The sequence below is a fragment of the Stylophora pistillata genome, chromosome 3 (genome assembly GCF_964205215.1).
Source record: "Stylophora pistillata chromosome 3, jaStyPist1.2, whole genome shotgun sequence".
NCBI lineage: Eukaryota > Metazoa > Cnidaria > Anthozoa > Scleractinia > Pocilloporidae > Stylophora > Stylophora pistillata.
In genome coordinates this window covers 10,546,383-10,572,233 of record NC_142521.1, presented here as the reverse complement: position 1 = coordinate 10,572,233, position 25,851 = coordinate 10,546,383, and the positions used below count along the sequence as shown (strand labels likewise).

General features: G+C 39.6%; 4 protein-coding genes across 4 annotated transcripts; 2 read left to right on the top strand and 2 right to left on the bottom strand.

Annotated features, from left to right (window-relative positions):
* Positions 1-463: 463 nt before the first annotated feature.
* LOC111321066 (uncharacterized) lies at positions 464-4,960 on the bottom strand. The gene has a single exon (XM_022923849.2). It carries the CDS (start codon positions 4,690-4,692, stop codon positions 1,210-1,212), a length of 3,483 nt encoding a protein of 1,160 aa, XP_022779584.2. The 5' UTR covers positions 4,693-4,960; the 3' UTR covers positions 464-1,209.
* A 4,313-nt stretch (positions 4,961-9,273) lies between these two features.
* LOC148734487 (uncharacterized) lies at positions 9,274-13,249 on the top strand. The gene has a single exon (XM_088752654.1). The coding sequence runs from the start codon at positions 9,598-9,600 to the stop codon at positions 12,349-12,351; it is 2,754 nt and encodes a 917-aa protein (XP_088608780.1). The 5' UTR covers positions 9,274-9,597; the 3' UTR covers positions 12,352-13,249.
* Positions 13,250-14,991: 1,742 nt separating this feature from the next.
* Positions 14,992-18,329, bottom strand: LOC111321019 (uncharacterized). The gene has a single exon (XM_022923778.2). It carries the CDS (start codon positions 17,365-17,367, stop codon positions 15,556-15,558), a length of 1,812 nt encoding a protein of 603 aa, XP_022779513.2. The 5' UTR covers positions 17,368-18,329; the 3' UTR covers positions 14,992-15,555.
* Positions 18,330-18,416: 87 nt separating this feature from the next.
* On the top strand, positions 18,417-22,710 carry LOC111321020 (uncharacterized). Its single transcript, XM_022923779.2, has one exon. The coding sequence runs from the start codon at positions 18,650-18,652 to the stop codon at positions 20,351-20,353; it is 1,704 nt and encodes a 567-aa protein (XP_022779514.2). The 5' UTR covers positions 18,417-18,649; the 3' UTR covers positions 20,354-22,710.
* The last annotated feature ends 3,141 nt before the right edge of the window (positions 22,711-25,851 follow it).

The following is a 25,851-nucleotide window of genomic DNA, read 5'->3' as shown; positions in this document are numbered from 1 at the left end:
CAGATTTCATCGTGGGCTAAGCGGTCGTTCGTATTCTATTGTTACACTCCCTCACTCAATCAACAGGACAGCATTTGGCTTCACCTCCATATGAGGCAGTAGCCATAAACACTGATAGAGGCTTAAGATCAGAGCATGTCATCATCTTATCTTTTTGAAGAGAATTTGCACAAATTGGCACTTGGAACCCAAAATCAAGTTTCTAAAGGTTTTTTGTAACGAGGATCATTACAGGAGAAAGTTCGGTTTTAATGGTTTTAAAATTTACGTTTTAAAAGTGGAGATCAATTGTAAGAACTGAAGTAAATCTCGAAGTGTTTTCGGTTTCACAGCGTGAGATTGCTTCGAAGCGTCACAGAATAACTTAGTCACTCCGCGTAGCATAATGCGTTACTGGCTGTAAGCCAGCATATACAATAAAACGAATCCTACCAATTCATCACTTTAAAAGACTCTCAATACATCATCTAGAAATAGTTTTTTAATCATAAAAAGTGACTTCGAGAGAAATCGACAAAACCTGTAATTGTTTCGCGATACCATCGGTGTTCGCGCTTCGGGAGAACTTTCTCTTTTTGATAATGTCGGCGATGGAATCGAAGAAAGTGGCAGCAGACAGTCAAAACAAAGAAAATACTAAACGACTCTCATGAGTTAATTGTGCTAGTTTGATTTCTTTTCCGGCTCTCGAAATAAACAAGTCATTCTTGATTCTCAAAACATCGCATATTTGTGCGATGAGATAAATCCTTTCATTAAACAATGTTGCTCGGTCAAAATGGCTGGAAATTAGCCTCCTACTTTTTTTGTGCTATTATGGACCTCGATTTCGTCTCGGTCCTTAAAAAACGCATAAATAGAACTCGTCCAATATCCAGCCATCTCGGACTCACACTTGGTCAATAACACTTATATTGTTTATGAAATCGAAAAGAAAACATTTCAGTGATATTTACAACAACAAAATAATGGGTTAAATTCAAACGTAGCAAACCTTATGAATACCGATCGAAAACTAAATGTGTTTATAAAAAGTTCGTAATATCCTGAAATGATTGTTCGTATACTTCCAAACACTCCACCTCGGTCACATCATGACAACTGATTTGAGAGTATTTACTCAATATCTTCTCATTCACTAATCAAATGTCAAAGAGTTACGTAGCCTGCTCTACATACTCCAAGAAAAGGTTACCAAGGGAGAAGATTTCACACGCTAGTGATTTCAGGTACAGGTAGTTCATGCAAGTTACAGCTTTCTTGCTCGCCAGTGGTTTTTCCTTTATGTCTTTTTTTCATTATTTGGAGCACATTCTCTTTGAGGTTTTCTAAATCACTTACTTCATCTTCTACATTGACATAAACAGAGTCTTCCTCTTCGCTCGGGTTGTCAAGCTGCAGATAACGCGATACTCGTTCGCCTTTTGTCACCTCTACAAAGTTGGAGAAGATTGCACCAAGTCTGTCTCCATCGTCTTTCTCACTGACACGATTCACTTCCACATACTGATAGGGGTCGTCATCCATATCACAGTACGCAAATTCGTCTTCATGAAAGTTTTTGAGTGACATTTTTGGTTCTTGATTGATATAATGTCTGTCGGAACATTCTTCGTAATCGTCGTCATCGTCCGAATTTGAATTATAGAATTTGTCTTGGACTTGTTTTGGGACAGTATTGAAACAATCGTCTTGATCACGCTTTGAATTCCTACAACCCATGTTCTGAAGCGGTTTTGAAGGCAAACTCACTCTGCAGACCTCTATGCTCATATCTTGGTAGGTCTGGTCTTCGTTGTCGTCAGAGTCTTGAGTGTGGAATCGGACCATTTCTCCCTGCCTATGGAGATCATTGGGACAGCCTTCCCTTTCAAGCTTCGCCTTCAAAGTACCAACGTTCTTGGGTGGGGGTGAGGGCAGTCTTGCTTGTTTAGGCTGTGTTTTCCCTATAGAATTGTCTTGTTTGTCTAATTTGACTTTTCTCTGCGAATGTTCACAAAATGGTGTGGATGAATCGAGGTCATTGTGCATTTTATCCTGGGCGGTGCTCTTCGCTTCTTTCGAATCTTCATCAAGTCCAAGTTGTAAGGCCTTACCAGCAGGTAATTGCTGCTTGCGGGTTTCCATTTGCCCTAATTCGTCTTTCGTCGCGACTTGTTTTTCTAAATCGGCTACCCTCGCATGAACTTTACGTAGCTCATTCATGAGCTTGAAATGCTGTTGGATATCCTTGAAATCCACGAAATCATCTTCTCTTGGAGAGGAAATGATGATGGTCCCCTCATCCTTCTGATTAGTAGCCGTATTACGTGTTTTGGTGACAACACGTCTTTGTTGTGTACCAGAAATATTTGTTGCCTTGTTAATTGCTTCCGTTTTCTTCTTTGGTAAAGTTCCGTGGGGCCCTTCTGTGTCCTGGTTACATGCCTCTTTTACCTCACTCTCATTCTCGAAACTTGTTGCAGCCTTGGCTTCATTTCCTTCACCATCATCTCTGAGTTCAGCATTATCGCCGTCGTTTAAAGGGCACGTTGCATTAGAATCAGTGCAATCCACCACCTCGTGGTGTATTTTCAGGTCATCCAGCTTTTTTTTGTCCCATGTCATATCAATATACGTTGGCTCGTCATCTAGTGGACAATTCAAATGTCCCGCACCATTGAGTCTGAAGACCTGTCCATCATCCCTTGCATCCGTGTACACAGCATAGTCCTCCATTATTTTTGTGGCTTTTTCTTCGACTGATGTCCACTCAGCATGTCTTTGTACTTCTTCATAAATGTCCGTTCCATCCTGATCTGAATCAGAAGAAGCCTCCTTTTGGAACTCTCCACTCAATTCTAAATCCTTGCTTTTCATATCAACATAAGCGTTCTTGTCGTCGTTGAGTTGACAAATACCACCTTGTACAAAACGTTTCCCATCATTTATGGGATCGGTGTACAGAGCTCTCTCTTCAATTGCTTGCCAGTCAGTGACGTCAACCACTAAGTATGCCAAACCTTCAGCAGATGCTGAATTGACCGGTCTTGGAGGTAGAGGTGGTGGACCTTCGCCCGAAGCAGAATTTTCTTCTTCACCTGTATTTAAAGCTCTCAGAAAATGGGGCCTTGGTGGCAATTCCGGGCAGACTTCGTCGTCATCATTTCCAGCGGAACCGTTGGACTGCGATGGTTCAGACTCCGCGGTCAAATCAAGACCTGAGCTTGAGTCTTGTGTTTGTGATGTCGGCGACACAGGTTCGTCGTCGGAGTCACCTGAAACAGCATTTGCTTCTTCACTTGTCTTTAAATCCTTCTGAAAGTGGGGCCTTGATGGCGGCAAATCGGGACAGATTTCATCGTCATCAATTCCAGCGTAACTGCTAGACTGCGATGGTAAAGACCTCCCAGTCAAATCAAGACTTGAGCATGAGTCTTGTGTTTGTGATGTCAGAGACACAGGTTCGTCGTTGGAATCACCGTGAAACTGTAACGTTCCGGCATTTATACGCTTCCTTGGTTTGGCAACCGGTTTTCTCTTCGTTGGAAGTCTTTGCATAAGCGTGACGTCTGAGTCTATCAATGGTGGTTTTGCTTGACGGAGTGTCTTTGGAGGAAGAGGTGGAGGCTCATCTGCTGAATCTACACTCTTAACAGCATTCCATTCAATGTCAATGTCTTCATAGTCGCCTTCGTCTTGAGAAGAAGATTCTGAGATGCACTCTGACTGTGAACGGTCACGCTCTGTTTCTGGTTCTTTCGTTATGGTTGTCTCTTCAAGTTTTACGCTGGTTGTTTTTGTCTTCTTTGGAATCAGTTCCACTGACGGGGGTTGGAGCGACTCAAAGTCAAAGCGCCTAACGGGGAAGGCGCTTAAAAAGCCAGAATTAGCAATTATTCTGTCGAGTCGTTTTAATGACTTTTCGCTCGCTCCAAGACACTGTTTGCATTCTTTTATCTTTGCACTCGTGTTCGCTGTGAATCTGAACCCACAACTAACGTAAATATCTAGTGTTCTTGGGAAAACGTACAGGGGAAATTGGTCATCAAGCAAAGCTGCAAACACCATTTCTATTTCAGTTTCATTGGTTAGACACATATTCCCCGAATTCGACCAGAGTCCAGCGCCAGGGTAAGTATTCGCTTGTGACTGATTAACAAATCGAATGTTTACAGGAACTTGAAACTGCTCTAGTACCTCCTCTAGATAATACTCCCTCGGATCCAGGAGCGGCTGAAATTTACCTCGTAGTTGAATTGGTAGGAGGATCTCTTTGGAGTCATGCAAACCAATCAGTTCACATTTAACGAAGTTGTTACGAACGGGTCGGCCGCCTAACAGTATCAGCGTTGTTTCTGAAGATATTTCGTGCGATGGAATGTCTTCCAAAACGCGGAAATACGGCTTCTGATGAACGTCGAATAATTCTTGTATTGAGTTGTATTCTTCTTCACTCCCAGGTGGAAGAAGCAAAACTTTGTTTTTCGCATTCCGTGGTACGCAGACCTCTCGTTTGTAGTTATCAAGGCCTAGCAGCATTTTCTGCTTCTCAATCTTGTAAATAACAATTATCTGGTCTGTCTCTAAAGTATCTTCATTGTTGTTTCCATAAAAGCCCTCCGCGATCTTGACTATCTTGGGGAGAGTTGAGCCATACCAATGAAGATACGTGGATAGATCGACAGGAGTACCTCTACTGACGGAGTCCATTGTAACTTTTTCTTCTACTCACAAAGAAGGAATTTTAATATTCTACATGAGGCGCGTCGAATTTCAAAGGCAGATCAGCCTAACAAAAGGAAGTCAAGTGAACTGAAAGGTCATCCTTGCGGTTTCAGAGTCATTAATGTTCTGAGAGAGTAAACGTGCCCATACCCATAAATAGTTGTTTCAACTTCTCCGAAATGTCCAATATGTCAAACTCATTAAGGTACAAGGGTAAAACTTTGATTTAGAGTTTGATACTCTCCTATTAGTATCCATGTAATACTGGAGTGGGATACTCTAGGTTATGGCATGCGCTGACAAAGTGTAATTTATTATCAGATGTTTTCCTACTGCGAGCTTTTCAAAATTTCTTCAGCTTTTTGTTTGCTCCAGGAGAACTGGAGGAATCTCATTGTTGTCAAAATTCTTCGAGAATGATTCAGTTTGTCGATGCGCAGTACAAAATAACCTTGTTCCTTAAAAGTATCAAGGCGTCGATCTGTAATATTCTTCAAATTCCGATAACATTACGACGTTTGTCTTTGATGAAAAGGGACTTTCCCTAGAGGAAGTAGCCGTAGGGAAAGTATTTAACTTTCTAGAGATGTTGTGACCTTTAAACGGACGGTTACTTTTTCTCATTGTGTGACAAACATCGTAATCACGTGTAATGTACAACACCAAGAGCAGTTTATAATCTCTTATTAACACCTTTTCGATTTTCAGGTTAAATGTTTGTTGTTGTTTTTTCGTATGGTCAGTATTGGGTAAGGATAATGTGCAAGAGTGGGTGTGCTCGCTCGCTGCTCTTAACAATATTATTTTTAAACTTTTTATACCCCTGTCGGACCACTGTCGTATGACTTAAGTAGATGACGAACGAGGCCTACGTAAGAGTGCATCACATTAAAATGTCTGGGCGCGAACGAGAAACAGGAACAATAAAATTGCATGCGACAATGGTAACCTTGGATAGCCTTTACCGTTCCAGACAGTAGAGTAAATCACACAGTGAATATTTGAAGCCAAAAATGGGAGATATTATGAATTAATCCCAGATCACGGGGCCTGTACCTTATTGTGGCGATGACTCAATCGGCAGAGTTCCTGGAGCGCGGTGTTTCTATTTATTTAGTTATTATTTACAGCCTCATTAGAATCCACTCTGAGAAGCACTTACGCAGTTAGGATGTATATTCGTTTCGACATCACAGCACCATCGAGGAATATATGGATTATTTATTAAAAAGGAAATATTTAAATGTTTTTCGCTATTGATTCATTATCTTCAGGTTAATATACTCGTAAGTATTTCCTTTTTTAGATAAAGGAACTATGTATTTTTATGGCCAGATACTGGATGCATAACTGAACTACGCCAGCTATTTTAATCTGATTTATGGCCCAGCGACAGTTATCTTAAAGCCTTAACCCATGACAAAGTTAGGTTCGGAAAGCTGGAGAACTAGATTTCGTGTTTGAGAGCTTTCACGAGATGAACGGGCGAGACAAGCTCCTAGCAGCTAGGTACTCCCATGACTATCTTTGCGATAAAGCCGCTATTTATCGAACGACGATTCCAAAATAGCGCGAGATTGTATTGTGTATATTTGTTGTTGATCAATTTATTTTTCTTTATGTCCTTTCAAGTGGCAAGTTCATTTAATGAAGCGAAGCAAGGTTCATAAGCCATCAATAATAGAAGGAAACTGAAAATAGGCATAAGTGTCGAAGAAAGCTTTTTTTTTGAAAAAAGAAAGTTCTTATGAAATTGCTTACCACCGTAAATAATACGAGCTGTGACATAAAAACTGTCGTAATCATCCTAAGTGTGTCGTTGCATACACTATCAATGATTGAAAAATTATATACGAATAGCCCGCAGCTAGGAGCTATATTGAGCTGTCAGTAAGATTGGCCCACTTTAAATTTACATAAAACGCCTTCTTGCTGTCAAAGCAGGGAGACAAACACGATAATCACTATGTTATCTGCTGTAGGTGGATTGCCGCCATATTAAATCGTTTATTAACTAAGACGTGAGTTCGGAGGAGCAGAATGCTAATAAAAAATCTACCCCAGGGGCGGATTCAGGAATTTTTGATAGGGGGGTGGGGGTCCAAACTTTGGTTCAGAAAGGACTGTTGGACTCTTTTGAGGCAAATTACTTCTCCCCCACACCCCTCACACCCCCTCCCACCAGTCGCGGTTGCAAGTTATAATTCCTTGGCCGCTTACCGTTTACTTGGATTCATTTATTTAAAAAATCAGCCAGTTAAAAAGTGATATACGATCTTGCAGATGTGAGAATTTCAGTCTCAAAGTTGTAAGCGTCGGGTCTGGTAGGGGGGGTCCGGACCCCCGGACCCTCCCCCTGGATCCACCACTGTACCCTATAGTTTATATCCATAGTCTACCCAGTTGAAAGGACCTCTTAATTATCGCGACGACGTTTATATATGCCCCCGGCTAACTTAAGCTTTGTATTTTCATATCCAAATGGCATGAATTTGCTCGTTCATTGAAACTTTGCTTTAGTGTACTAAACAAACAGCGTACAATAAGTCTTGCACAATATTTGTGGCCGACTTTACTCACGCAAGATTTATAAATAGACAAAGAAAGATTGATGTACGACGCCAAATAGTTATGTATTGTTTACTTCAAAACTTAATGACACAGGTCATCGAGTACTTTGTTGTATTTTATTATTGACTTAATTTTACGGTTTCGAAAGACGTCCGCGATTTAATTATTTACCTTAGTACGGTTAATGGGGTATGATTCTGATGGCAGTTTTTAAAACAAAATGCATGTTTATAACATAACTCAGACTGAGCCATTTTTGAATAATTTTGTTTTTCGCTTTCCATCTCGTGCTTTCGTTCTTATACGCCAGTTCCTACCACGGTTGTCGGAATACTACCTTCTCGTTTGAAAAGAATGTATTATCCGGAATCCCTTGGATTCTGAATTTATCACGAGTAGGGAAATCAGCTTTTCTAATGTGGTGACGTTTGGCGCGCGCGAAACGGCGCTATTTCAGCGATAAAACAAAAGAGATGTCAACAGCATCGGCCAATTTCAACAAGATATGCAAGAACCTAACTACTGCCTCGCAGACAGTGGGAGTGCCCTAAGGAGTTAGACATCCTGATTTTAGGTTGGTGTCAATCTTACCATGGTTTTAACTTCCTTTTCGTGACAAGAACGAACAAAGAAATCGATCTTTAGGAAGTGATTTAGTTGTCAAATGCAAAAAATTCTGACAGATTGGCGTACTGCACTAGTATTAGTAGAAAAGGAAGTTGGATCTATACATTACCGTGGGAAAATGACCTTTGAAATGGTATTGATCCTCTTCTCGTAATGCATCACGTTTTACACACTGTGTAATATAATTGGCAAGTATATTTAACAATTATTCCACGAGCGCGCGTTGGATATGAGATGATAGATAGCCAACGAGGAGCGTAGTGCTGAGTTGGCTATAATCATCTCTTATTACCCGACTCGGGCAGTCCGAGGGCCAATAACTAAAATCAACCAATCAAAATGCTCTATTGCCGGTCAATATTCTCTCAGTATTGGACCGGGCACTCTCCCGAATGATACCGCACTTGTGTCCCTTCGAACTTCAGTCGTACAATAAATCTCTTATTAACCAAGCTTGCTCGGGACCGTACTGGGAGAATATCGGCCCTCGGTCTTTTTTGTGCGGACCGAGCGTAGCGAGGTCCGTACTGTCAAGACCTTGGGCCGATATCCTCCCAGTACGGCCCTCGCGCTTGGTTAATAAGATATATATTTAACAATTATAGCGCGCGTTGGATGTGAGATGATAGATAGCCAACGAGGCGCGTAGCGCCGAGTTGGCTATAATCATCTCATATCCAACAAGCGCGAGTAGAATAATTGTTTTATTAAAAACGTTGAGTTAATTTATTAAATTTTATTAAATTTTTAGCTCCCTTTTAATTTTAAGCTGACGCGTACGCTTACCATATTTGTAGATTATGGTATATTGGCTCATATACCATAATGGCTAAGCCAGTAAAAAGTCTTAAATTGCATTATCCAAGGATCCAGTTTTTAATGATATGAATTATTATACAGTAACACTCGACTGGAATGTATGGTATAAATATTTCCCATGGTAAATCGAAATCCTGCTACTAATTTCAGTTGACAATCCAAGGTTTCATGAAACGCTTTTCAAGTAATCAGAATAAAGGCTTCAGTTTGGTCTCTAAAATGATGCGACCACACGGCGTCCTACCAACAAAATCTACTGATGTCATGAAATTAATGGCCAGCCCCACCGTCTGGCCTACTGGGGTGAAAGTTTTGTGAATTCTTGTACACAGAAAGCAAAGTATAATCGTAAAAATTCAGTTTCACGTGCTTCGTTTATTCAAATTTCAAGTGCCCAGAAGTAAAAACTATATTTAGAAGTGCTACGAAAAATGAAATTGAGATATCTAGGAAGACGAAGAAGGGTAAAGTAAATTTTTAGTAGAAAGGCATGAATATAAATTGTTTCTTACCCTAATTCAATTAAGGAAAGATAGCTAACACATCTCGGGCCACAAAAGTGTCATTTCATACAGACGTCAAAGCAAAAGGGTTCGAAAAACCTGGTTATTTTATTTCAGTTTCTAAACAACATCGATTGGTTGCTTAACTCTGTTCATGCAACAGCAAAGAAGTCTGTACATATGTCATAAACGTTTGGAAATTAGATCGACCTTGACATGAAACATGTTTCGACACGTTCAATCGACAGAATTTTTAAAACTGTAGGAGGGGAAGCAGTGCCTTGCTTGTCTTTCCATGTCATCTATGCCACGTTGGCTGAGCAGGGACGACGGACCCTACATTTTATTTTCTTAGAGGCCTAGTTTCGCTATGTCGGACCACCAACCCGTTTCGCTGAGCCCCAGCTCTTATCCACTGAAAGATTTCGTGGTAAAGTTTGAACTTCCACAACCAGTCACGGTTCAAGATGGATATTTTGACGAATACCAGAGTGAAAGTATCGGTGCTGGCGCGGTTTGTAATTTGTTATCTTTAGAAAGTGTCGAAACAGGAATATTTGAAGATGAAGATGGCGAAGATATACACATCCCGCTTGACGATCCATTCGAGGTGGAGCGTGTTGCAGAGGCCAGATTTGAACAACATCTCACCCTTGAAGACCTGATCGATGAGAGTTCCACGGTGAAGTTTGTCCGTGTCGTCGAGACTGATCCAAACTTTGAAAGTATCATTAGGAGAGGGGACAAGCTGAAGATAAAGAGGAAAAAGTCTCGTGAGACCTTTCTGGCCTTCAAAAAAGTTAGCGATAAGGGCAAACCTCTGATGAAAGTCCCAGCCAGTTGCCTAGCAAAATTTTTACCACTTTTGGACGGCGAAGAGTTGCCTCTCAACAAGTTTGTTAGGAAGTATAAGCTTCCTATCTTTGTGGTGATGAATTTTATCGACTATAGTAGGGACAAGAACTCAAATAAAGACGAGGAAATTCCTAGAGAGAAGCCAACAACAAGAATAGTTAAAAGCCGACGTCAGTTGTCCAATAGCGTTCTTAGATTAAAAGGAATTTTAGCAGATTTTATTGTGCTAGCTTCAATGGAGGTGGATGGCGTCCCTTTAAAGCTTTCATTCCCTAAAACTATACCAATTAACGTTGTGCCTTTGAACACAGAATCTACAACCGGAGCACCAGAAAGCACATTAGAATTCGTATCGAGTGAAAGGAACGAAACTGGAAAAGACAGCAGTGAATTGATCGCAGTAGAGGAGACCGCTTACGTAGATATGTCTGGCCTCAGAGATCCACAAGGATCATCTCAATCGAAAATGAGTGTCAGATTTGAAAATAACATTAAATGCGGTGATGAAACTATGAAAATCACGCAATTAGCAGGGCTGGCTGCACGCAACAACACATACTCTCCAGCGCCCTCCAAGAAAGTAAGCAGAAGCCAAAGCGTGAAGATGCCAAGGCAAGGAAACGGGACATTTTCAAGAAGTGTGAGCGATTTGGAACTAGCAAGCGAAGACAACGTTTATGAAGAATTACAGTTTCATACACTACCTCATAAAATGAAAAAACACCCGTCATTATTGAGAAGAAGAAGAAGTGACTGGAGCATTGAGCGAGTATCGAAACAGAATTTAAATAACTTATTACACCTGCCGGCTCAAAGCTCGGAAGATCACGGCTTTCGAAGTCACGTCGAAGTGGTTTCGTTACAGATTCCGAAACTTTCACCTACCTATAAGAAATGCCCAATGATGAAAACATTTGGAAGGAAAGAAAAAATCAATGAAACTGAAAATAGCCCAAATGACGTCCAGGGATTAAATTTGGACAGCTATACTAGCCAATCATTGGACTTGAATCGTTTGCGAACGAAGTTAACTTCAGTGACTTCGAAAGCGCCCTTTTATGAATCCCAGGAGATGGAGTGTGATGCTCCTTTTAATCCAGACCTTTCAAATCAGTCGGAAGGAAAACGGGAAAGTGGAGATGCTCTCCCATCCCTCCCATCTTCACAAAGAAGTTATGGAGATAGATTTCATTTCTCCTCTCGTGATCTTCTGTTGAAAGAGAAAGCAGATCCAAAAGGAAGACACAATGTCATTGACAGCAAGATCCCATTTGTTGGCACCAGTCTAAAGAAAACTATTCCACCAGAACCTCTCGAAGAGGAAGACTTTTACGAAAACGTAAAACTACAAACGAAATCAATTGTCAGTTCCACAAGTGTGCGTGAAGCAGTAACGAACAAAAACAAAGTTAGCGTCGGGGTATCGTCAGTGGGTACAACCAAAAATGATTGCAGAACCGGGCCCCTGGAAAGGAGGGACCAGTGCTCTATAAGAGAACGTCAACCAAAATCACCTGTAAGTCAAACAGGCTTACGAGAACCAGTAAATATTGAGAAGGAGGAGGAACCACCACCCATTCCCTCACGGTTGAAGCACACTGAAGAACCTTTGTACTCTTTGGTTTGTACGAAAAGAAATCCATCACAAGATAAGGTCAGTGAAAACACTACCCATTCAAGCCACACTGAAGAACCTTTGTACTCTTTGGTTTGTACGAAAAGAAATCCATCACAAGATAAGGTCAGTGAAAACACTACCCATTCAAGCTACACTGAAGAACCTTTGTACTCCTTGGTTTCTACGAAAAAAAATCCACAGCAAGATAAGATCAGTGAAAACACCACCTATTCCAGCCATTTACATTCTAATCCATTACTCAAGGGAAGACCTCAACCTTCTCCCCGACGGCCTCGAGGCGGAAGCAACCTCTCTCCATCGGATCTGATTAAAGCTAGAGGCAATTCAAGCGTCCATTCTGATTCAGTACCACCTTCACTTGAAATGAAACCCATGACGGCTGTCAGGGATGATCCAAACTCGAACTTTGCCATTCCACAAGACCTAAGTACGCTTAGTGTCACCGATGTATTGAAGTGTCTGAATGCTTTGAATATGAAGAAATTTGAGGACATCTTTAGTGAACGCCAAGTCGATGGAAACATGCTCGTCTGCTTGGATGAAGAAGCTCTGGAGTCCATTGGAATGGATCGTTTCCACCGTTTGAAACTCCTTAAATTTATTGCAGGTTGGAGACCACAGCTACACTGATCGCACCACATTGCACCATGAATTGACCGATGCAAACTTAAAGGTTTGAAAATTCACACACTCGGCATTAATTACCTTGAAGAAATGCACAGAGTAGTTCATTATTTCCTTTGGAAATCTGTTGGGTTATCTCCGTTTCATGGCCAGCAACAGCAACTTAATTAAACCTAACTCTATGCCGGTTCTGAAGATTTCGCTTAATGTTAATAATCAATTCATGCCAACCAACGTAGCTGTTGCGCAGTGGCCTAAGGGTCCAGTTGAAAGTTTAAGATCCTTCCTTTCATAACAGCCTAGCAATTGCTTGCTTTACCAAATTTGATATGGCGTTGAAACATATAACTTGAAGATTATAAAACGTTCAAAAAATCTGGGATCAAAAATTGTGAGAAGGCATATCGAAATGAAATGGTGTTTTATTAATATCCTGGAACATGTAGGCTCGAGGAGTATTCTTGTTAACTCTTTATAATTGTAGCAGCTTGTATTCTTTCTGATTAGAATCTCGATCTATACATATAATCTGTATGAACATATAATCTGTATAATTGAATGCTCTGGCTTTACGCCAACAGCCAAGTATAGGCGCTTACAGTTTGACACTGCTTGTAAAGGGCAAACTTCATGCGTTTTGACCAGTATGTTTTATGGACAAGACTTTCTCATGTCAAACATCAGCATTCGAATGCAATGTTTATTTTTGCAGTAAAACATATCTGATTGAATTCGTTTGTTCGTTAAGGACACATACAGAAGCCAGTTATGCGACATATCTATATCAAAGTCCTCTAAAAAACGACATAACGTCAACTGTGTGTCAACTTATAAGGTCGATTTTGATTTCATTCGAAATACTTTCTAAATGTTGCAATTTTAAATAAAAGGCAGTGTATGACTGCATGTGCCTTCTTTTGTATAGTTTTAGAGTATTGCAGTGAAAAAGCAATGTGGTGTAAAATGTGGAGGGGTTAATGCACAGCTCTTGTCGATGCCAAGGACTTAGCAAGAGCAGAGTTTGTACACTGGTCGATTGATAGGCCAAGGACAGGGCAGGAATTTTATAGAATATAATTTTGCCTTTTTTTTTTTCTTTTTTGCTTTTTTTTTTTTAATTTCAATTAAAATTCTTTTTCAAACGATATGTTAAATATGTCCATAGTAAACGCACATGTGCGAACGTGTGACAACGTAGCTCTGACGTTTAAATCGATGACAACGTCGAAATGTAGTGGTGAGGCCCTGACAAATTCACAAAAACTCCCCCGCAAAGTATAATCCTTGTTTTTGGAAATATCTAAGTTACCGCGTTGAGAACGCAACAGATCATTTTCGTCTGACGGAAAATCCCTCCGACAGGTGATGGGAGAAAATTCAGAAAGCCAAATAAGGCTGTATTAGATTTAAGAACAGTTTATATAATCATTAATCCTTTCAGCAGCGTTTCAGCTTTGAACTGTAGAATCCAGCGTGTTTTTGAAAGATTTAAGCTGTCGAGTAGACGACGCGACAGATTGTTTTTCGACAGTTGATGAAAGGCAATTCAGAAAAGCAAATAAGGTTGTCAAGGATGAAACAGCATCGATGCCCACCACAGTTTTGATGCGTGCTTACTGTTGTTTTGTCCTGATCATTACCTCAATACAAGTAAAAAAAAGTTGTTACGAAACTATGGAACAGCAGACCGCGGAACCTGCGTAACCAATAATTTTGAGTAAAAAAAGCTAATGAATAAATAAAGTTGAAAAAACCCTAACAGTGTTCGAAATTTCGTTTTCGGGCATAAAGAAATGTTTTTGACGTCCCACTAGAGACAATCGATTTTAATTTTGGCGGCGTTCACTGTACAAGGTGATGCAATGCCATACGGTAGAAATGGCAGTCACCTACCCCGAGTATTACTGATTTGAACCATAATTTTATGGCTCTAACGGCTTGGGTACCGCATTATCCGAATAGCGCCTCAGCCGAAGGTTGGATTTGGCGGCAGTTATATCCATTTCATTCCTCATCACCCTAGGGTGAGGAACACGAGCGTAAAGTAACATGATCTCGGTTGGCTTTATTCACAGACGTATCTTGGAAAGGATAAATGTAGAGAGCAGAGCAGATGAACTTACGTAAACCGCTGGTTCTGGACGTTCCGCGATCTGCCGATCCAAACAAAAGCCAGCCATTTAAATTATGAAGGGTTTGGTAAACATTTTGCTAATCATACCAAACATGTTGTGTAATGCGTTTTCTCACACAATGAAATCGAATGATCCAGAACGGTGGATTCGTAAACATAATCTTTGTGTTGTGCAAAACAGATTACTAGTCTGATAACCTGACTTAAAATTTCACTTTCATGGAGTATCCATTTGGAGGAAGTAGTATTCTTAAGTTCTACGTGGTTCTTTAAAAATTCTATGCACAAACAGTTCCATTAGGAAGAAGCGAATTGTCTAATTTAAGTATATAGGAAAAGTTTTGAATAAAAATAAGATTGTCTATAGAGTAAAGTGTCCCAACACCCATTTCAGCTTTTCGAGACTGGAAAGGAAATTAAAGGAAACTGGAAAGGAAATTAATTCAATCAATTGGGACACCGTCCTGTTTTCTTCTCCAGTTGCTGTTATTTTGTAAGCGCAACAAATTCAATAAAGTTCAATTCAGCATTTTATTTTCTTTTTCCGGCTCGAAACTAATCGTCCTGATCTTAGTTATAAGCCCGTGTAAATTAGGTTTATTCCGCATCCATTAACTCCAGAAAAAAAAGGAAGTAGACCAAACAGACATAACAAAGGAATTAGTCTCTGAGATTGATACGGTTTTAGAAAGAATTAAGCTTACTATCAAATACAAAACATCTTGAAAAGTAGCCACTTGAAATAACAGAAAAACAGTATCCATGGTTGCTGTGGCTCTTTTCGACTTTTTTGCTTCATCGCTAGGAAAATCGAAAGAACAGCAGCTGAATCATAAATGTTTATCATGTGTGGTCCATCTGTCTCGCTGAAACCTCAAGATGGCATCTCTTACACTTTACCCAATCGTTTGCATTTTTCCTATTTGTATTTTTCCGTAGATACAATCACAAACAATTTGACCAATTTCCTGCACCATTTTTGAACAATCCTACATAACATCTATTTGCATAATGCTCCAGAATTTGATTATAGAGTTATCTACATCTTAATTTTCAGGCATTCTTTACTCTATACATTAAGAGGTCTTGGGAATCCAACCATCTTTGATAAATTTAGTGAGTTTTTTTCTATGCAACGAACTGGAGATCCCAAGATCTTTCATCATTTCTTCATCCAAATCTAGCAAAAGTTTTCCGTCGACTGATTCTTGTGCAAAAGTCTCAATGTACTGTTCTAAACCTAGCTTAGTTAGCCATTCACAAACTTCGTTCACCGTGATTTCTTTCAGACGTTCTTGGCTCAATCTATTTAGAGCTCCATCGGTAGCTTCCGGGTTGCTGGCGCTGGAAACTGTTCTGGAAGGCTTGGTAACAACTGACGATTCCACGTTTTGCGAGGTCGACTTGGTTGAGGTGGTCAATGCCCTTTTCTCATTTCTCAGTCCAGCGAAATCCACAGCTAATGAAAAAGAGTTGTGAGAGCCTGGAGGCTGGACCTTGCCCAGTTTAACAGCAGGTTTTATCGTGGGCTTTTCGGCAGGTTGCGGTTTGGTAGAAGAAGCAGACTGTTTAGAAGAACGAGATGTTGGTGGCCGGTCCTCCTCGCAGAGAGGTTTATTATTTTGAGTCACATTTGGCCTTATGGCAACTGGAGGTAGTACTTGGTTAAGGCTTTTCTTTTGATCATTAGAATATGGAGATGCTTTTGTAGATTTGATCTTGTTGGGTGAAATGTAGTCATAAGTATCATCTTTAAGATCTTCTCCCTCTTCATTTTTAAGGACCAAAGATTTCCCTTGCGACAGTTTCGCTTGGGGTGGCTTCTTGGCAATCGGAGGGGGATCCGGTCTAACGGCTGCCTTTTTGACAAGAAATTGAGGTGGTGCTGTATATCGACCCTCAAATTGCGATTTGTCCATTGTTGTATTTTGAACTGAACTTTCTTTTGTTAATTTTCGATTTCGTGTTGGAACAGGAGGAACTATTTCATCGTAGTCATCATCATCCGACGATGCACTACAGGTTTCGACGCACTGATCGATCTCAAAAAGCCATGATGCATCCTCGTCTCGGTTTGTGATTACTGATTCAATGTTTACATCGTTTTCAATTCGCTGACGAATTTGAGCAAGTACCTTTGGGTCTACGTTTGACTCGATTCGTCTGACTCTAATTTCCAAGCTTATTGGAACTGTCAAAACCCGTAAATGCTTTCCGATCAAGGTGTAAGCTAATATTACCTTTTCCTGTACTATTTCCTCGATGAAAATCGTAAGGCTCTCCTCGATGTGCCTGTCTTCTTTAATAAACATCCTTGTGGAGCCTGCCTGGACTCGTACTCGAGTTGGCAGATTATGTCGATCTGTGATCTCTCTTAACGAAGAAGGACGAACTTCCTCAAGGGTTTCAAAATATCCTTGCTGATCACAAGAGAGGAATATTGGCCTTTTTGTCCCAACCACCTTGCACTTAAGGCCCATGTGGCCTTGAGTGTTTGGTGAAGACTCTTGAAGCCAAAGTATATCTCCGGCGTTGATGTCGCTCTGAGGTATATTATGGAGCGAACGAACGTATTTCGGAAAGTCGTGAATAAGGTCTTGGACTGTTTCATACTTGTGATTGAGTCTGTTTGGAATACTTTCAAATATTTTGTCAGGAAAATTTAGAGGAATCTTGTAGAGGTTCCCTTTCTGATCGCGAGCAAATGCCTGAGGTAGATCTGTCATGGCGTGAAGGTGCACGATTTCACCTTGAGACCACGATCGTTGTAACGATTCGTTTGAATCATATCCTTCCACAATCTCAGCTGTTTGGGGAAGACGACAGTCTGTTAGAAATTCGCAGAGAAACTTGCCATCGGATAGGTTGTTATTTTGTCTCCACGGCATCTCGAGAATCCTCCTCCTCAACAACTGTTCAACTGATTAACAGCCCTGCACTAGTCAGCACAGTGTTGTTGACTTCTCGTAGTGATCCCGTGACTTATTATATTATTATTAGTTTTGGCGATAGGGGAGGGGGGGACATAGTTTGGTTCCTCTCTATCAAATGTAGCTGTCAAACGTATCAGTTGCACGATAAAAGTTTCAAGATTGTTTTAAACTAAAAGTGAGCTACTTTAGAAAATTCAAAAGCTATAATAACAACGAAGAACGCCCGGAAACTATTCTAAACTTCGACATTTCCGCTAACACAAAACCCCTCCGAACTACTTTACTTCCATAATAGGAAGAGACAACGCTGACAGATTAACAATAGACAGTAACGCTTCAAAAGCTAAAGATGCCAAGCTGAGACTAACCACGAACAATCAAAGCGAAGGATTTACGTCCACTTTTGGCAGTTTGGAAATATATTTTCACAAAATTTCACTTTTTCCACCTCTTTTAACGATCCTGAAACTGAGAGATCTACAGGGGAGCAGATGGTTTAAGCGTCGCTTCTACTGCTCCTGCCATGGCTTGAAAGCCTTTTTAGATGATGTGTAGGTAGTAGGCACTATATTTCCTGATCAGTATGATCGGTATCCAGTACAGTGGAATTATATCTCATCACGTGACTGATGAATGTAAATATAGATCAGTAAATGGCTTTGATCAAGTCAATTTTTTCCCTAGTAATCGTACTTACGATCCGACACATCATTCGCGTGACAAACTGAACTTGAATTCTTAAGATCGTTAATTAGACTCGAACCAGAGACCGTTTTGTGCTTTTATAACGATGAACTCCCCCACCGTTGATGTAGTTATCTTCATTGCCCTTTTCCTTTCGTCTTCATTCAGAGATAAAACCTGACAAAAAAGCGGCGGATTTCGCCTACTGCCACAAACAGAAGACGTGACAAGAACAGGAACAACAGATATCTCGTGACTTTTGTTTGACAGTGTTTCAAAGAAATAATTATCATAAATATGCAGGCATTAAAGTAGGCTTGTCAATATTAAACACCCTGCCATGCCCTGATCGTAACGAGAAGCCTAATATCGCCGCAAAGACCACAAGGAAGTATGCCTATTTGACGCGGTAATTTTTCGTGCAGACTTTGCGACTGCCATTTGGCATCCGAGAGCATCAATTGTCAGAGACAGATATATCTCTCGTATGGATCGTTTCGTTTCTGCCGTGATATCCTAAAATAGAAAACCCTGCATTTTGTTCCAGTTTACGATGTTCAGCCATATCGTCTGGAGTGACGAATCTTGTACTTTGAGAGAATTTGTCGATAAATACCCGCTTCCGCAACTGATTAAAGTCGAAAGTGGGGTCTACAATGACGAAGATGCTAGAACGCTATCAGCAGAGCAGATTCTGACGCTACATGTCACCAAAAGGACCGACAAAGTGCTTGTGAGGGCTGCCGAAAACAAACGGTATTTTCTACCGATAACATGTCCACATAAAGTTGAAATTGTTCCTAAAATGTGTCAAGACACATATTACAGTGTGGAAGATATTACCAACTCTTCTACAGCCCCAGATTTCAAATTTATTCGTGTGGTACATAACGGTCCGCCTTCGCTTCGAATACGAGCTGGGGACATCTTGAAGCTCAAGAACACTGACGAAGAAAATCGGGTGAAGTATCTAGAATGTGAGTTTTATAATAAGACTCAAGACTCTGTGATGCTTCCCTTAGAATTCAAAGCTGCCTTCGAGCCCCTGGCCAGCCCAGAAGAGCATCTTATGCAAGAAGTTCTGAATTCCTATACACTTCCCGTTCGCGTGAAGTTTACCGGTAATACCGTAATACAAGATGCTGCGAACAGTAACATTGAGTTGCAATCGCTCGGTTCGGTTCTCTTAAAAGAAATTCGACAGGAAACTACAATTATTGCAACAAGTCGTGACGACGAAACTGTCACCGTTTTAATGATTCCTTCTGATTTGGATGTGAAAGTAAACCCAGCTATCGGTGCCGTTATTGGTGATTCGAATTACGCAAGATTCTGTAAAAAAGTCCATGATGGAACAGAACTTTCCAAAATCGACCTCTTAGACAAAGGTTCTAAATTGCTGGAATTTTCTGAGGAGCCCACCGTTGACGTTGTCGATGTCTATGATTACGTTGAGATAGGACCTCCACTTCCTCCTCGGTCAGACTCCAAACAAAGTGAACAGCCAGATTCCGACGAAGATTATGAAGATGTAGACCTACCTCCCCCGAGACCACCAAAACCACCACCAAAACCACCACCTAAACCAAACCTGAAGCCAGCCTATCGAAAAAAGGAAACCGATGATGTTTACCCTTCCATGTACGGGAGACATTACAGTTCTGAGGAACCATCACCTCTTGATAGTGGTGGTGATGATGACGATGACGAGTATGAAGAGTATGACCATGACGCTTGGAGCACAGATGACGAAGATAAAGTCTACCCAGAGACAGATCTACCAGGGGCAGAAATGCCCGGTAACAGAAGAAAAGGAAAATGTGATTCGTCAGAAGAACCTGAAAAATCTAACCTCAAGAAACGAGTTTCGGACCTTCTCAAGAAAGCTATCGCTAAGTCACCTACATCTCTACCTACCTTCCGACTGCCATCGGCTACTTATGCCAACGTCCCAAAACGAGAACTGTCTCCACCTTCACAACCACAATCACCTGTGAAAAGTTATTCCTATTCACCTCCACCTGTGGCTCAGGGTTACCCTATGGACCTATCTAGTCTTTCTGTTTCAGAAGTAGGAGAATGCCTCACAAAGCTAAACATGGGAGAGCACGTGGAGGCTTTTGAAAGCCACACCGTTGATGGGAATCTTCTGAAGAATCTAAGTGAACAAGAACTTATAGACCTTGGAGTGACTAAATTATTTCAAAGGAATAAACTTCTTCATTTTATACAGGGATGGAGGCCTAAAATGGATTAACTAGTAATCCCTTTTTGACTGAGTCACTCAACCATAACGCAAACTGGAACTTGTCATTAAGAACCCTTAAAAAATATATTGAGAGAGCTTTCTATATTAATGTAATAAATTTAATATATATTTCATTTGGTGTTTTGGTGTGTAGAATCGGCACTGACTGTTTTTGGGGGTTGTGCCACATTTCGACGAGCCCGCAAGGCGTCGAGTCAAAATACAAACAAGGAGTAAAAATACTCAGTGATACAAGTATATTGTCCAGGTACTTTAAAGTTGTCCGCTTTCTTTCTTATTTTAAAACACTCTAGAAGTGTAGTCAACCTGTCAGACAGGTCTTTTCATAACAGAACTAGAACACCAACTTTCTTATTAACATGAGGGATATTTGTACTTAAATTGCACGTTATTTGTACCTTTCTTAGTACAGTTGGGTTATACAGGTTACATACTAGTGCACTTATACATATCTTAAAAACTTGTAGCTTTAAAAGCCAGAATGAGTTGTAAATATCTATACATTTAAAAGGCTGATTTTTTTGAGAGGGAACCCAGAGAAATTTAGACGAGGGAACTAGAAGAATAGATATCTAATTTCTGGCTTATTTTAATTCCCAAGGCCTAAGGACTGCCAAGAGCAACTCAGAGGTGTAAATGAACGTTTACTTGATAAATGTGGGTATGCCATTGATTTTCTTGCATTCGAGGGGATTTTAGATGAACCTCCCTCCTAATTTGGAACAGCCTTTGTGTTGTAGCAAAGATCTGCTCCTTAGAAGTCAGCCTAAGTTTAATTTTATTCAATTTTGTTTTTACTGGAGATTGATTTAGTGAGCATGGTAGGAGTCAAGCTGAGTCAGAACAGGGGACTGGCTAAAAATCCAAAGAGGACAACTGGTGTTACAATGCAGGTAAAATAACAATTTGAATCCATAACAGATCAGTAGGCACAAGTTAATTGAATTTTTGTTGAAAAAAAAAAAATAGAAAATAGAAATCACGAGATTGACTTATCACTGTTTATGTGATATACAACTTTGTCCGGTTACATCAGGTTTTACTTCAACCAAGACTTGTTTTTGCATAGTATTGTTTAGCAGAGACAAATAATAATCAGTGTTGAGGAAACTGGATGAGAAAAATGATGTTCTGTTGCTTTAAACAACATTAATACATGACCAACATTGAAACAAGACAACAGCCAAACTACTAGAAGCTCCTCAGAACATGTAGACACTTAAAAATTTGCTTGCCTGAGTGGTCCACTGCCCTGGGATCAAAGTTGGACCTCTGTAAATAAGACAACTCCCACCTCAGTTAGCTTTACACTTCAGTTGAAAAAAAAGCCTATGTGGAGAAAAAACCCAAACAAAAAAAACAATTTGGATCTAGTGTACAACATTTGATTTTAATTTCAACAAGTATTGAGTGTGGTCGGGAAGTAAACATCACCATATGTCCTTAGGGAATTGTTTTGATGCCATTATACTTGTTATTTCTGCTTTGGTTTTGGTTAAATTTGAATTAATTGCAAATTGGTCATGAGTATATTCACAAAATACTGGTAGAATAACTGGACCAAGTTGTTCAAAACTAGGTGAAGATAACCTGGGGTTAGTTTGAAATCTGATTTCAGATTTGAAACCTTTGAAAGAATATTCACTAGAATTCTGTCTATCCAGAATGATGATTGGATTCTCTAAAAAGAATAGAGATAATTATCCTGAAAAGGCTTTTGAAAGAGAAAAAAAAAAACCCTGATTAAAATTTAACCTGCATTCAATCTACTTGGCCCTGCAGCCTATTTCTCAAAAGTTCTAGTAACTTAAACAGCCCAAAGCCATGTTTTAAAATCAAAATGTAAAGGATAGAAAAGCAAGTTTTGGCACCCAACCAGTCCATTTTGTTTCTTTGGCTAATATTTCAATTGTATTATTTTCAAAACTTTCAAAATCCCCATCTTGAATGAAAACACAACTGCTTTACCAGCCTGTTAAGTTACCGGGACTTTTGACTAACAGCTTCCAGAACAGCAAGACTTAAAGAAGAAAGATATAAATATAAATTTCAATATTTTTATGGTTATTTTTTACCACCCACAACTTCTTGGTGTGCCCAACATGGTGGTATTATCTCTGCTAACAAATATCACCAGTTAGTATGTACCACACAAGATAGTGCTTTTTGTGTGTTCTGATTGGCTAGTTCAGAAGTACTATTCACCTTCAAGCAGCCAAAGAGACAAATTCATGTAAAGAGTTTATTCCTAAATAATTTTTCTGTATATTAACATAAATTAACTAATTTTCAGGTTTCTGTGTTATGTACTAAAACATTAAATCACATCAGTGTCCAGAAAGTGATTGGTCGTTATCTTCACTTCAGTTAATAATTGTTACATGGCATATATTTGAAAAATAATTTACACCTCTTATCTGTTTAACATGAGTACAGTAATCACTATCTTGAAAAGCGCACGCCATTCACTGCTACAGACAATTAAAACATTATATTTCATCTAATTCAACACATTCAAGAAGTACTCAATACAGAGCAGACAGGCAAATGAAAGACTTTTCCTTTGATGTTTTGAGAAGTGAAATTGATGCTATTAAAACTTTTGAGACTGCCAAAATATGCTGTATCCTGTACCCTGAATGGAATACTGGTCCATCGCAGGTTATACCAGTGCATTCAATCAGGATTTCTTGACTGTTTGTAGGTAACCCCCTTCCAACTCCTTTGGGGAAAGAGGCACTGTAATAGTCAAGTGGTTACCAAGAACACAACACAATGACCACACCAAGTCTCAAACCCAGAATTCTCAATGTAGTCCTACATACTACCATTGGGCCCTGGGGCCTCCCACATTTTTAATAATAATTAATTCACATTCACCTAAGCCTTATAGTGGATAATTTGAGGGCAAAAGAATTTCTGCATAAGGTGTAGGGTGAGCTGAAAGAGGGATTGGCCAGCACTACTGAAGGAAAGGAAGTTGGGGAAATTTGCAGACACTTTGGTGTCAACAGCATAACAAAAAGCCTTGGGAATTTCCCAGGTACTTCTACAGCCATTAAAATTTCTGCCAAGTTTCCTAGAATCCAACCTCGTTCCCAGGGCTTTTCCCTTTTTGAATATTTTGTGGGGCAGGAAAAGGCCATAGCACAGCAGACAGGCATTTTGTCTGCGCATGCGCCAGTGGAATTGGTTTTTCGTATTCGGCGCCATTGGTGAAGTTTTTGACGCGTTTCTGCGAGGTTTCAACTGAACGATCGCCACCTTTTTGTAATATTTTTGGACGATGGATGAAGGAGTATGACAAGTTCACCAACATTTCTAACTCTGTTGATACTTGTGGTGTTTGCTGGCTCTTCACTTGAGGATATTTTAATGATCAAAGTGCGAACAAAACGCGAAAAAAGCCCGAAAACTTGAAGTTTGAGATTTGATTTACTGAAGATCAAAATGTACACATGAGACAACAAACCTTGAAGGTTAGTCTTAAGATGTTGTTTTATTTTTGTGAATCACCAAGTTGTATGTGGAGACGATCGTGAGATATTTGATCCGAGGAAAGATGGAAATTTAGATTTTGATCTTATTTTACTTCAACTTCGAAGTAAAATTGCGTTAAGTTTGAGGTGGCCCCCAAGCATCAAATCACTTTAAATAACATCGTCTTTTCGTCCTCTATACAGTCATATGGGACACAAGGCTTTAAAAAATGTTCCAGCTTCAGGAGTAAGTTGCTCTTACTACAACCCTCAGCAAATTATTTTTCGGGAGGTTTTGGTGGATTTTCCAAGTCATGATCCAAAACCGTCTTTGGCCTTTTTGCTCTCCTAGTCTGTTGTACATGGTAGGTAGGCATGTGTCTTAACAATTGTTATCGTCTTACCTCAATCAACTCCGGTTTTGGCTTATTTTTTTACTGTGTTTTTGTAGTAATTTTTACTATTGACTTTTCAAGCTTCATGTGCTAACTAGAGGAAAAACTTTGGTAAAACTTATTTATCACTTGGCCCCCAAGTCCCTCACTATTGTCAGTTAATTGTTTATTTATCTAGTTTTCGGTCTAACTAGTCCATTAACCTCAAAAAATGCGTGGGCTTTGTCTCATGAGTAAAACTGGTGCCGTTTTCTTCATGTTTATGTGTTATTTGAAACGAATGGTGTCAGCTGTATTCTGTCCTGTTCATATCAGTAGAATGCTTTGCCTTGCAAAATGAATGTTGAGTCAAAGTGCAGTTGAGTTATATTTCACTTTGCTGTATGTGTCGTGATCATGAAATTCTTATTTTTTAAGATTGATGATGTCAATTAACTTTTATGTTCTCTTCTGTTTAAGGTAATGTGAAGTGACCCAATAATTGGTAGTATAGATAGAATGGATGGCTGTGACATTTACTGTGGCGAGCTGTTATTCAAGAATTTGTCATTATTTCCAGAAACTTACTACTGGTTTAAATTATTAGTCTTTTTTTCTCTGTACACAACTTGCCTAGACTAATATGCTATATGGGAGTTATGTCTACTTTATTTGTAAAATTGGTAAAATTACCGATAAAATTTCCAATAAAGTTTTCAGAAGTTTTGTCCAGATTTCATGACTGATAACTCCTCACATTCATTTTCAATGAAATCTGGACAAAACTTCTGAAAACTTTATTGGAAATTTTATTGGTAATTTTACCAATTTTACAAATAAAGTAGACATAACTCCCAATATAGCATATTAGTCTAGGCAAGTTGTGTACAGAGAGAAAAAAAGACTAATAATTTAAACCAGTAGTAAGTTTCTGGAAATAATGACAAATTCTTGAATACCAGCTTGCCACAGTAAATGTCACAGCCATCCATTCTATTTATACTACCAATTATTGGGTCACTTCACATTACCTTAAACAGAAGAGAACATAAAAGTTAATTCATATCATCAATCTTAAAAAATAAGAATTTCATGATCACGACACATACAGCAAAGTAAAATATAACTCAACTGCACTTCGACTCAACATTCATTACGCAAGGCAAAGCATTCTACTGAAATGAACAGGACAGAATACAGCTGACACCATTCGTTTCGAATAACACATGAACATGAAGAAAACGGCACCAGTTTTACTCATGAGACAAAGCCCACGCATTTTTTTGAGGTTAATGGACTAGTTAGACCGAAAACTAGATAAATAAACAATTAACTGACAATAGTGAGGGACTTGGGGGCCAAGTGATAAATAAGTTTTACCAAAGTTTTTCCTCTAGTTAGCACATGAAGCTCGAAAAGGCAATAGTAAAAATTACTACAAAAACACAGTAAAAAAATAAGCCAAAACCGGAGTTGATTGAGGTAAGACGATAACAATTGTTAAGACACATGCCTACCTACCATGTACAACAGACTAGGAGAGCAAAAAGGCCAAAGACGGTTTTGGATCATGACTTGGAAAATCCACCAAAACCTCCCGAAAAATAATTCGCTGAGGGTTGTAGTAAGAGCA